At 41.5% G+C, this 13,240-nt stretch overlaps 1 protein-coding gene and 1 pseudogene across 7 annotated transcripts in view; both read left to right on the top strand.

The window, feature by feature from the left end:
• Nucleotides 1-8,330, top strand: part of CNGA3 (cyclic nucleotide gated channel subunit alpha 3) — a 109,150-nt gene extending 100,820 nt beyond the window's left edge. For all 7 annotated transcript variants that reach the window (XM_035271644.3, XM_035271645.3, XM_078348700.1 and 4 more), the window contains one exon: nucleotides 2,627-8,330. In XM_035271644.3, coding sequence (XP_035127535.3) covers nucleotides 2,627-4,038 — 1,412 coding nt within the window. In that variant the 3' untranslated portion in view covers nucleotides 4,039-8,330. The remainder of the gene's footprint in view (nucleotides 1-2,626) is intronic.
• LOC144579223 (small ribosomal subunit protein eS25 pseudogene) lies at nucleotides 7,828-8,330 on the top strand (annotated as a pseudogene).
• Nucleotides 8,331-13,240: the final 4,910 nt, after the last annotated feature.

The raw sequence follows: 13,240 nt of genomic DNA on the forward strand, positions 1-13,240 counted from the left end.
TTGGCCGGGAGCTGCGGCAGCATAGATGCCTAACAGCTGAGCTCCCCAACAAGAAAATCCTTGCCCTTTTGAAGGCTTACAACTCTAGAATTACATGTGAAAGGGTCCTGGGCTTACAACTCTAGAATTACATGTGAAAGGGTCCTGGGCTTACAACTCTAGAATTACATGTGAAAGGGTTCTGGGCTTACAACTCTAGAATTACATGTGAAAGGGTCCTGGGCTTACAACTCTAGAATTACATGTGAAAGGGTCTTGATCCATGAAGTAGGCGTGGTGTACGTGACTTAGGTGGAGGTCTAATCGTGCGTGAGTAAAAACAATGACTTCCGGAAAGATTCCTCTATGCCGTATCCATGATCTATAGATGGGATTGCGGTTAGCAGTAGTGGAATTATCCTTAACCTGGCTGGCGGTGCCAACCGGTCCCTCCTCTGACTGACTTCCAACTTCTCCTTTTGAGATGCAATGTAGAAGGCTAAAGAGGATTAAGGGTCTCCTTCCTCACTTGTGCTTGGGTAGTACCTTAAGCAACCCAAGATTCAGCAGGACACTGGGAGAGAGGGAGGCACAGGAATCACACCCAAGGAAAACATCATTAAAAAAGAGAAGACATCTTAAAGACGTGTGAGGAGGCTAGAGGCACAGGAGGCTACATAAAGATCAAGGCCCTCAGTAACTCATGTATAACAAATAATGCTAAGAAGGACTGGGGGCTGAGAAGCAGGCAATTCTTTGTTGTGATGGACACTAGATTTTCAGTTTGAACAGAGGGGGGCGTCTTGCCCTCAGTCTAGCCTCAGTGGTCTGGACCTGCAGCCCTAGCATGACCTGGAACTTGCTAGATTCGCACCCAACCTCCAGGTGCCAACTCTGGGTTGTAGGGTGGCTGGCACTCTGTGTTTCACACAGCCCTCAGGGAAATTCTGATGCTCACCACAATTTTAAAAGGATTAATTCTATTATTCTCTCTACCTTCGTGCATGTTTGAAAATGTAAAAAACAGAAGGGAATGCAGGTCATGGCCTCCTTGATTAATTTCACCCATCATAATGCGTCTGGTTGTAGGTGTCCAGCCCATCTCCAGACCAGTCTTTGGGGGTGGGTCCTGAACTTCATATATTTTAAAAGCCCCTTGGGTAACGGTCATCTGTAACCAAGGAGAACTGTGTTCCTGCAAGGCGTTTTCAAAAGGCAGGTTGTACCCCACTGCTAACTGTTAAAATCAAGTTAGGAGGCCGTGGCTGTGTTTTTTACATTTTTATTATTAATATTTTCAAACATACGCAGAATCAGAGAGAATAGTATTATGAATCCCCGTGTACCCTCACCCAGCTCCAGTTGTCATCAACATTCTGCCCATCTCGTTTCGTCTCTTTCTTTTCTTGTTTCATCCACCCTTTTCTTGCTTCATTTTACTGTTTCCGTTTTTGCTTTTTTGTTTCATCCACTCTTTTCCTGGCTGGCATAAACCAACCCCAGGCAGTGAGCACTTTCGCATTTTGAATAGACAATAGGAAGTCTCCATTAGTCAAACTCACTGTGCCAGAGGGAAAAGTTAACACTTGGGAACTGAGTCATGCCAAAGCTGCCTTCCTCCTCTTCCCAAACAGATAGCTGTAATTTCACATGCTTACTTTATTTTGTGTAAAATGTAGATTGCATAGTTTACTTTTCCTCCACTCCCCTTTTCACATGTAGATTCACTGAGTGCTAATCAAAGCCTCACAAGAATGTAACCACTGGCCTCATTGCCTACCCACCCTTTCTTTCCTTTCTTCCTTCCTCTCCTGCCTACTCTGTCCCCTTTAAGTATTGATGTCCTCAGAACTCTCTTTGGAAAAAGCACAGGCCACAGATCCTACTGTGACTTGTGTTTCTTTCTCCTAGGTGCTCCTTCAACCTTGGTAAAACAAACCTCTAAATCAACTGAGATCTGCCTCCATCACTTTTTTTTTTTTTTGAGATATAGTCTCACTGTTGCCCAGGCTGAAGTGCCATGGTGCGATCTTGGCTGACTGCAGCCTCCACCTCCCGGGTTCAAGTGGTTCTCGTGTCTCAGCCTCCCAAGAGGCTGGGATTACAGGTGCACACCACATCTGGCTAATTGTTGCATTTTTAGTAGAGACGGGTTTCACCATGTTGCCCAGGCTGGTCTCAAACCCCTGACCTCAGGTGACCCGCCTGCCTTGGCCTCTCAAAGTGCTGGGATTAGAGATGTGAGCCACCGTGCCTGGCCCTCCATCACTTTTTGATTTACAACATGTAGCTCTAACTTTAAAGGATCCTTTTTAAATATATATATATATAATTTCCATTTATTATATATATAATTTCCATGATAATAAATCATGCCTTGTTATCACCTAATACCTAATTTATATTCAAATTTACCCAATCAACCTATGTTTTTAAAAAGTTCAATAGAATAGATTAGAACCTTGTAGAATAGAAAACATCAGAGTGCATTTCCTGCAGTAAGGGTAAGTGTTGTTTTAAAAATCATTTCTATTGCATATGTATCACTGCATATTGTATAGCCATGATGTAAAATACCTTTCTTTGTGCTATGGTCATAAAAAGTCAGCCTCTGTGATGCCCAAGTGACCTCCATCTTCTTCTATAGGTTTTCTCGAGCAAGGCTTAATGGTCAGTGATACTGACAGGCTGTGGCAGCATTACAAGGCGACCATGCAATTCAAGCTGGATGTGTTGTCCCTGGTCCCCACCGACTTGGCTTACTTACAGGTGGGCATGAACTTCCCAGAACTAAGGTTCAACCGCCTACTGAAGTTTGCCCGGCTCTTCGAATTCTTTGACCGCACAGAGACAAGGACCAACTATCCCAATATATTCAGGATTGGGAACTTGGTCTTGTACATTCTCATCATTATCCATTGGAATGCCTGCATCTACTTTGCCATTTCCAAGTTCATTGGTTTTGGGACAGACTCCTGGGTCTACCCAAACATCTCAATCCCAGAGCATGGGCGCCTCTCTAGGAAGTACATTTACAGTCTCTACTGGTCCACCTTGACCCTCACCACCATTGGTGAGACCCCACCCCCTGTCAAAGACGCGGAGTATCTCTTTGTGGTCATAGACTTCTTGGTGGGTGTTCTGATTTTTGCCACCATTGTGGGCAATGTGGGTTCCATGATCTCGAATATGAACGCCTCACGGGCAGAGTTCCAGGCCAAGATTGACTCCATCAAGCAGTACATGCAGTTCCGCAAGGTGACGAAGGACTTGGAGACACGGGTTATCCGTTGGTTTGACTACCTGTGGGCCAACAAGAAGACAGTGGATGAGAAGGAGGTGCTCAAGAGCCTCCCAGACAAGCTGAAGGCTGAGATCGCCATCAATGTGCACCTGGACACACTGAAGAAAGTCCGCATCTTCCAGGACTGCGAGGCGGGGCTGCTGGTGGAGCTGGTGCTAAAGCTGCGGCCCACCGTGTTCAGCCCTGGGGATTATATCTGCAAGAAGGGGGACATTGGGAAGGAGATGTACATCATCAACGAGGGCAAGTTGGCTGTGGTGGCCGACGACGGGGTCACCCAGTTCGTGGTCCTCAGCGACGGCAGCTACTTCGGGGAGATCAGCATCCTGAACATCAAGGGGAGCAAGTCAGGGAACCGCAGGACGGCCAACATCCGCAGCATCGGCTACTCTGACCTGTTCTGCCTCTCAAAGGACGATCTCATGGAGGCCCTCACCGAGTACCCTGAAGCCAAGAAGGCCCTGGAGGAGAAAGGACGGCAGATCCTGATGAAGGATAACCTGATTGATGAGGAGCTGGCCAGGGCAGGGGCAGACCCCAAGGACCTTGAGGAGAAGGTGGAGCAGCTGGGGACCTCCCTGGACATCCTGCAGACTAGGTTTGCACGGCTCCTGGCTGAGTACAACGCCACCCAGATGAAGATGAAGCAGCGTCTCAGCCAACTGGAGAGCCAGATGAAGGGTGGTGGGGACAGCCCCCTGGCTAATGGGGAAGTTCCTGGGGATACTACAAAAACAGAGGACAAACAACAGTGAAAATGCAGCGTCTGTCTCCTGCTTCACGGGATCAGCTGGCAGGGTGATGCTGTGTGGCTGCAGCTGCATGGCATGGAACTTGGTCAGAGTTTAATTCCAGTTCTACTCACTGTTTGAAAGCTGTGTGACTGCCCGAGAGAGCCTCAATTTCTTCACCTAGAAAATGGGACTCTGTCTCAGTCCCAGTGAAGTGCCAGGTTTGATCGTGAGGTTCACATGAAACACTGCAGTAGGCAGGGCTTTGCAAAGTGGGAGGTATCCCCAATCCAAATATATGAAAGTATGCACTCAGGACTCTCAGTACTTTTTTATGGAATCCATAAGGTGTTTTTAGGATTTTTGATCTTATAAATGAAAGATTATTTAGTCACCTTTCTACTCCCCAACTTCACTCCACCACCACCTGATAATGAGTATATAACAGGAAGCTGAAGGTACAACGTAGTGACTCAAATTCAAACTTACACAAGAATCATATTTTCTGAATCTGGGATCACCTCATGTGTTCTTTGGGATCCTAGGAACCCCGGCCTTTGGGAGTGCTATGGCAAATAGAAGTTCTGTAACATGGAAAGAGGCTGCCCCATATGAGGTCACTTCCAATCTATGAAGCAAATCCAGACTCCTTGCCGTCCAGCCACTGTGAAAACAGAATCTGTTTCACAGAAAAGAGCATCTCAGTTAGAAGAGACATCCCTCCTTCTCACTTGCCAAAGAGATTCAAAGACAACCCCTATCCTCCATCCTTGAGTCCGGACCCTGGGTGACCTATTCTAAGTCAAGGAGGAGAGCTATATGCAGGGAGAGCCTTTTAGGTTGAAGGCTGGAATGGTGTCCCAAGCCAAAAACGCTGACAACTAAGACTTTTAGAAGATGAGACTATTTGGCATGTATCTCCGCAAACTGCCCCTTTACCCACGAAGAGGAAGCCTCAAGATCCCTTGGAATTGCATCCCAAGGCAAAGCTTTTAGCTCTCCAAAAGCTTGCAGATTGCAGAAATCAGCTCTTAAAAAAAACAAACCCCAGTAAATATAACTTCATTAACATTTTATAACAGATTTATATTTTTGAGATCTGTGATTGCAAATTATGACCACAATATTCCATCCTTCACTTATGTAACATGTTGCAAATTACCCAAAGATAAGGCTTTCTTCTTTCTCTTTCTTTCCTTCTTTTTTTCTTCCTTCTTTCTTCCTCTTTCTCTCTCCTCTTTTCCTCCTCAAAATGTATATATTTTAAAAGCCTTAACTATTAGTTATGCCTGCATTCATATTGGCACAGGAAAAATAAAGACCTGGATTTAAAAATAGGAATGAGTCTTGCTTCAGCCCTTGCCATAATGGAAGTTTCAGTCCCAGAGTATGTTTCTAGGCAATGACTTCCCTAGAAAGAATAGGTGCTGATGTGGGGGATGGGACAATTCCAAGAAACTGACAATGCCAGGTGCTGTTAAGGACACAAAGCAACAAGTACTCTCATTCATTGCTAGTGGGCATGCAATATGATACAGCCACTTTGGAAGATGATTTGGTCATTTTTGGAAAGTTAGACATACACGTTACCATATGATCCAGCAATCGCACTCCTAGGTATTTACCTAAAAGAATTTGAAACTTTCCAACCCAATCTGCCAAAAAAAAAAAGGAAAGAAAAAACCAAGAATTTGAAACTTATATGTAAATAAAAACATGTATATGAATGTTGGTAGCAGCTTTATTCATCATTAACAAAAGTCTGGAAGCAGCAATGATACCATTCAATAGGTGAATAGATAAATAAAAAGCCAGGCAAAGTGGTGTGTGCCTATAATCCCAGCTACTCAGGAGTCTGAGAAGGAAGAATCATTTGAGCCCAAGAGTTTAAGGACAGCGTAGGCAACCTAGCAAGACTCTGTCTCTAAATAAATAAATAAATTTTTAAAAAATAAAAAAGTAAAACAGTTATATGTCTAAACATTCACCATATAATCAAATACTACTCAGCAATGAAAATGAATGAGCAATTGATCAAGGCAAAAAGATTCCATTTGTATGACATTCTGGAAAAGGCAAATATTAATGATGGAAACTGGCTCAGTGGTTGACAAGGGTGGTTGGGGGGTGTAGAGGCTGATCACGAAGGAGAGCACAGCAGGGAATTTTTAGTGTGATGGAACTGTTTCACACGGTGTTGGGGTGGTGGGTATATGACTGTGTGTTGTCCACACTCACAGAACTGTATACCACAAAGAATAAACTGTAACGTATGAAATTTTAAAATGTCAACCTGAAGGTGGGCATACGGGGGTGGAAAGAAGATTGTGACAAATGAAGCTAACCATATTAGAAGTATGTGACATAACTTTACTGAAGGACATCAGGTAAAATGACGACCTAAGCAACCTTCAAAATGGTGCTTTGATTAGAAAGTAAGGCTAACGACAAAAATGTGACATGAATACTGTACTCTAATTGTACATTTGTTTCACATGGGGGTATGGCTTACTAATTCAGAATTAACATTATACTATGGATGAATGCATGAATTAGTGAATACGTAGATAAATCCCTAAAAAAATGGAAGCCAGATTTATCAATAGTCCAAAAAAAAGTTACAAATAAGACCGCACAAGACAAGAATGAAACCTATAGTACTGGATTGGAATCAGACATTACAATAAACTCATGTTTACCTATATATCCAAGTAGACAGATACAGAAATGATTGTAGGAGAGAGAGAGAGAGAGAGTGTGTGTGTGTGTGTGTGTGTGTGTGTGTGCATAGACATATTCCTAACTGTGTACCAAGAAGGCTTGGCAGTGATATCTATTACAGAGAGCACGCCAAATACCCAGATCTTGGTTTCCAAATATCTTTCTCCAATAAAAGGAACTAGGGCTGATTCTAGGGCTGAGGCAGGGAAAATAAACCATAAGCCTGGAGTGTCTTGTAGTGCCAGAAAGTACTCAAAAAATACAATGTTAAGGGGCAAGTGGCAACAGGGCTTTTTACACACACACACACACACACACACACACACACACACACAAAATGACGGAAGTAAATCAAAGGGACACGGCAAGCAACCTGAAAGAGTTTCCAGTGGCCGAAACTGAAGCCACTTGAGCAACAAAATTTAAAAATGTAGTATTAGACTATATCCCAAAGTATAAAGGTCCATGAGTCTATGTCATAAACAAATGATTGAATAAATAAATTAATGAGAGAGAAAGGACAAATATTTTTTACAGAAGAATTCCAGATAATATTTGTAGATTGTTTCATACTTTCCACTCCAGGATATAAAGCCTTATTTATGGATCTTGCACTCAGAACTGGAGCCAAGGATCCAGCAGCCTCTTCATCGCCAGGAGGGAACATGATGTCAGTATCAACTGATCATGCAGATGGGATTACAGTAAGGATGCTGAAGTGGGAAGGTTATCCTGGGTTTTCCCACGGGGCCTGATATAATCACAGGGCTTCTGATAAGCAGATGAAAGAAGATTAGAGAGAGGAAGTCAATGTGCCAACGAAAGAGTATGTATTATTCTTATGGTAGAAACTTCATTAAGATTTTTGAGATTCTAGAAAAATGGTGGCAGTGGTAGTGGCAGTGTAGTTTTTTGGGCTCTTCAAGTCCTCACATAAAAACACAGCAAATAAGATAGCAAATCTAAAGATCCACAGACAACATCTGACATCCCTGAGAATATGAAAACATCCAAATCACCAACAGGTGCTCGCTGAAAAGCACGGAGAGCCTGTCTGAGAACAACTGGAATTAAGAATTAGGGGGAGGCTTTTTTTTTTGTCCGACATCTTAGCGCGGTTGTAGTGTTCTCCGCTCCTCTCCGAGCTTCGCAATGCCGCCCAAGGACGACAAGAAGAAGAAAGACGCTGGAAAGTCGGCCAAGAAAGACAAAGACCCAGTGAACAAATCCGGGGGCAAGGCCAAAAAGAAGAAGTGGTCCAAAGGCAAAGTTCGGGACAAGCTCAATAACTTGGTCTTGTTTGACAAAGCTACCTATGACAAACTCTGTAAGGAAGTTCCCAACTATAAACTTATAACTCCAGCTGTGGTCTCTAAGAGACTGAAGATTCGAGGCTCCCTTGCCAGGGCAGCCCTTCAGGAGCTCCTTAGCAAAGGACTTATCAAACTGGTTTCAAAGCACAGAGCTCAAGTAATTTACACCAGAAATACCAAGGGTGGAGATGCTCCAGCTGCTGGTGAAGACGCATGAATAGGTCCAACCAACTGTACATTTGGAAAAATAAAACTTTATTAAATCAAAAAAAAAAAAAAAAAGAATTAGGGGGAGTTCTGCAGGGATCTATTTGTGGGTGACAGCAAATGGACAACGACGCAACAAGATTGATGTGCAGGGATACTCTAGGTGCTGCACACTCTAGATGTTCACAGAATAAAGCTTTCTTCTCTATTTGAGAAACATCTATTCAGATCCTTTGCCTATTCTTACATTGAGTTATTTGCTTGCCATTGAGTTGAGTTCCTTATGTATTTTAGATATTAACTCTTATGAATGTATGGTTTGCAAATATTTTCTTCCATTCTGTAGGTCGTCTCTTCACTCTGTTGATTGTTTTCTTGGCTGGGCAGAAGCTTTTTATTTTAATGTAATCCCATTTTTCTATTTTTGCTTCTGTGGTCTGTGTTTTTGAGTTCACATTTTAAAAAATATTTGCCCAGATCAATGTCATGGAGGATTTACTCTATGTTTTCTTCTAGTATGAAAGAAGCTTCCTTCTAAGACAAAACCGTTCACTGTGAAGACAATTCAGGGTAAAATCCAGATCGATCACAGGACAAAAACAGTGGTGACAAAAGAAAGAGAAAGTTTAGACAAAAGAGGGCAGAGAAGCAGAGGAGGTACCACTAGTCCAAATATATTTTTATCACTTTGAGAAAACAGCTGAAAAGAGAATTCGAGAACTGTGAAGTTAGAAAAGGGTAAATCACGTTCCGTCTCCTCTCTCTAAAGTATAAGCACATTCAACTCACTCAGAAGATGAACAGCAGAAAAGATGCACAGTCAAATTTTATGCAAAGTCTTTTTGAAAAAGAGAGCGAGGAAGAATCAGATGGAGTATAATGTCTCTACAGATAATGAAATCCACCAGAAGGACACGCCCACAGAACAGATGTAAATTGGCCCATCATTTCAAAACCAGCCAGAGGAAATTAAGAGAATGATAGATGCTCTTAAAAAACAGCATAAATCAGAATCAAGGATAAGGTGATTGAGGAAAAGAAAGATTTGACAAGAGCTGTAACAGAACTCAGGAAAGTACTGAAAATGAACAAAAAATACTTTGAAAATAAAGACTGATTAAAAGGAGCACAAGAACAAATAAACATAGCAATGTTTTAAGAGAAATAAAAGATAGAAAGGAATAACATCTTAAAACTCAGAAAAAGATGTTCCAAATATGGCATCCTAGAAAAGATAAAACTATAGAAAAAAAAAAGAAAGAAAAAATAAGATAGTAAAAAAAAAAATAAGAAAAAAAAGAAAAGATCAGTGGTTGCCGGGGATTGGAGGGATAGAAGGATGAACAGGTGGAGCAAAAGGAATTTTTAGGGCAGCGAAAGTACTCTGTATGATACTGTAATGGTAAATACATGTTGCTACACATTTGTCAAAACCCACAGCATGTACAACACCAAGAGTGAACACCAATGTAAACTATGGACTTCAGGAGATAATGTGTCAGTGTAGTCACCTATCACAGCAAATGCACCTTTGATAGTGGGAGAGAATATGCAGTATGTTGCAGGTATATGGGAATTTTGCTGTGAACCTTAAACTTCTCTTAAAATGCTTTTTTTTTTGAGTTCTTTTTTTTAATAATTTTTTTATTGCATTTTAGGTTTGGGGGTACATGTGCAGAACAAGCAACACAGTTGCATAGGTACACACATGGCAGTGTGTTTTGCTTCCTTTCTCCCATTCACCCACATTTGGCATTTCTCCCCAGGCTATTCCTCCCCACCACCCCCTCCCGCTGGCCCTCCCCTTTTCCCCTAAATAGACCCCAGTGTTTAGTACTCCCCTCCCTGTGTCCATGTGTTCTCATTTTTCATCACCCGCCTATGAGTGAGAATATGCGGTGTTTCATTTTCTGTTCTTGTGTCAGTTTGCTGAGGATGATGTTCTCCAGATTCATCCATGTCCCTACAAACGACACAAACTCATCATTTCTGATTGCTGCATAATATTCCATGGTGTATATGTGCCACATTTTTCCAATCCAGTCTATTATCAATGGGCATTTGGGTTGATTCCAGGTCTTTGCTATTGTAAACAGTGCTGCAATGAACATTTGTGTGCATGTGTCCTTATTAGAACGATTTATAGTCCTTTGGATATATACCCAGTAACGGGATTGCTGGGTCAAATGGAATTTCTATTTCTAAGGCCTTGAGGAATCGCCACACTGTCTTCCACAATGGTTGAACTAATTTACACTCCCACCAACAGCGTAAAAGTTTTTTTTCTCCACATCCTCTCCAGCATCTGTTGTCTCCAGATTTTTTAATGATCGCCATTCTAACTGGCGTGAGATGGTATCTCAATGTGGTTTTGATTTGCATCTCTCTGATGACCAGTGACGATGAGCATTTTTCATATGATTGTTGGCCTCATATATGTCTTCTTTTGTAAAGTGTCTGTTCATATTCTTTGCCCAATTTTGAATGGGTTTGTTTGTTTTTTTCCTGTAAATCTGTTTGAGTTCTTTGTAGATTCTGTATATCAGCCCTTTGTCAGATGGGTAAACTGCAAACATTTTTTCCCGTTCTGTTGGTTGCCGATCCACTCTAGTGACTGTTTCTTTTGTGTGCAGAAGCTGTGGAGTTTCATTAGGTCCCATTTGTCTATTTTGGCCTTTGTTGCCAATGCTTTTGGTGTTTTGTTCATGAAGTCCTTGCCTACTTCTATGTCTTGGATGGTTTTGCCTAGATTTTCCTCTAGGGTTTTTATGGTGCCAGGTCTTATGTTTAAGTCTTTAATCCATCTGGAGTTAATTTTGGTGTAAGGTGTCAGGAAGGGGTCCAGTTTCTGCTTTCTGCACATGGCTAGCCAGTTTTCCCAACACCATTTGTTGAACAGGGAAACCTTTCCCCATTGCTTGTTTTTGTCGGGTTTATCAAAGATTGTATGGTTGTAGATATGTTGTGTTGCCTCCGATGCCTCTGTTCTGTTCCATTGGTCTATATCTCTGTTTTGCTACCAGTACCATGCTGTTTTGATTACTGTAGTCTTGTAGTATAGTTTGAAATCCGGTAGTGTGATGCCCCCGCTGAGTTCTTTTTGCTTAGAATTGACTTGGCTATGTGGGCTCTCTTTTGGTTCCATATGAAGTTCATGGTGGTTTTTTCCAGTTCTGTGAAGAAAGTCAATGGTAGCTTGATGCGTATAGCATTGATTCTGTAAATTACTTTGGGCAGTATAGCCATTTTTACGGTATTAATTCTTCCTAACCATGAACATGGAATGTTTCTCCATCTGTTTGTGTCCTCTCTGATTTCATTGAGCAGTGGTTTGTAGTTCTCCTTGAAGAGGTCCCTTACATTCCTTGTGAGTTGTATTCCAAGGTATTTTATTCTTTTTGTAGCAATTGTGAATGGCAGTTCATTCTTGATTTGGCTTTCTTTAAGTCTGCTATTGGTGTAGAGGAAGGCTTGTTATTTTTGCACATTGATTTTATATCCTGAGACTTTGCTGAAGTTGCTTATCAGTTTCAGGAGTTTTTGGGCTGAGGCGATGGGGTCTTCTAGGTATACTATCATGTCGTCTGCAAATAGAGACAATTTGGCATCCACCTTTCCTATTTGAATACCCTTTATTTCTTTTTCTTCCCTGATTGCTCTGGCTAGAACTTCCAGTACTATATTGAATAGGAGTGGTGAAAGAGGGCATCCTTGTCTAGTGCCAGATTTCAAAAGGAATGCTTCCAGTTTTTGCCCATTCAGTATGATATTGGCTGTTGGTTTGTCATAAATAGCTTTTATTACTTTGAGATACGTTCCATCGATACCGAGTTTATTGAGGGTTTTTAGCATAAAGGGCTGTTGAATTTTGTCAAATGCCTTCTCTGCATCAATTGAGATAATCATGTGGTTTTTGTTTTTGGTTCTGTTTATGTGGTGAATTACATTTATAGACTTGCGTATATTGAATCAGCCTTGCATCCCCAGGATGAATCCTACTTGATCATGATGAATAAGTTTTTTGATTTGCTGTTGCAATCGGCTTGCCAATATTTTTATTGAAGATTTTTGCATCTATGTTCATCATATATATTGGCCTGAAGTTTTCTTTTCTTGTTGGGTCTCTGCCGGGTTTTGGTATCAGGATGATGTTGGTCTCATAAAATGATTTGGGAAGGATTCGCTCTTTTTGGATTATTTGGAATAGTTTTAGAAGGAACGGTACCAGCTCCTCTTTTTGTGTCTGGTAGAATTCGGCTGTGAACCCGTCTGGACCTGGGCTTTTTTTGTGTGGTAGGCTCTTAATTGCTGCCTCAACTTCTGACCTTGTTATTGGTCTATTCATAGTTTCAGCTTCCTCCTGGTTTAGGCTTGGGAGGACACAGGAGTCCAGGAATTTATCCATTTCTTCCAGGTTTACTAGTTTATGTGCATAGAGTTGTTTGTAATATTCTCTGATGATGGTTTGAATTTCTGTGGAATCTGTGGTGATTTCCCCTTTATCATTTTTTATTGCATCTATTTGGTTGTTCTCTCTTTTATTTTTAATCAATCTGGCTAGTGGTCTGTCTATTTTGTTGATCTTTTCAAAAAACCAGCTCTTGGATTTATTGATTTTTTGAAGGGTTTTTCGTGTCTCAATCTCCTTCAGTTCAGCTCTGATCTTAGTTATTTCTTGTCTTCTGCTGAGTTTAGAGTTTTTTTGATCTTGCTCCTCTAGCTCTTTCAATTTTGACGATAGGGTGTCAATTTTGGATCTCTCCATTCTTCTCATATGGGCACTTATTGCTATATACTTTCCTCTAGAGACTGCTTTAAATGTGTCCCAGAGATTCTGGCATGTTGTGTCTTCGTTCTCATTGGTTTCGAAGAACTTCTTTATTTCTGCCTTCATTTCATTGTTTATCCAGTCAACATTCAAGAGCCAGTTGTTCAGTTTCCATGAAGCTGTGCGGTTCTGGGTTGGTTTCTGAATTCTGAGTTCT

The sequence above is a fragment of the Callithrix jacchus genome, chromosome 14 (assembly GCF_049354715.1).
Source record: "Callithrix jacchus isolate 240 chromosome 14, calJac240_pri, whole genome shotgun sequence".
NCBI classification, from domain to species: domain Eukaryota; kingdom Metazoa; phylum Chordata; class Mammalia; order Primates; family Cebidae; genus Callithrix; species Callithrix jacchus.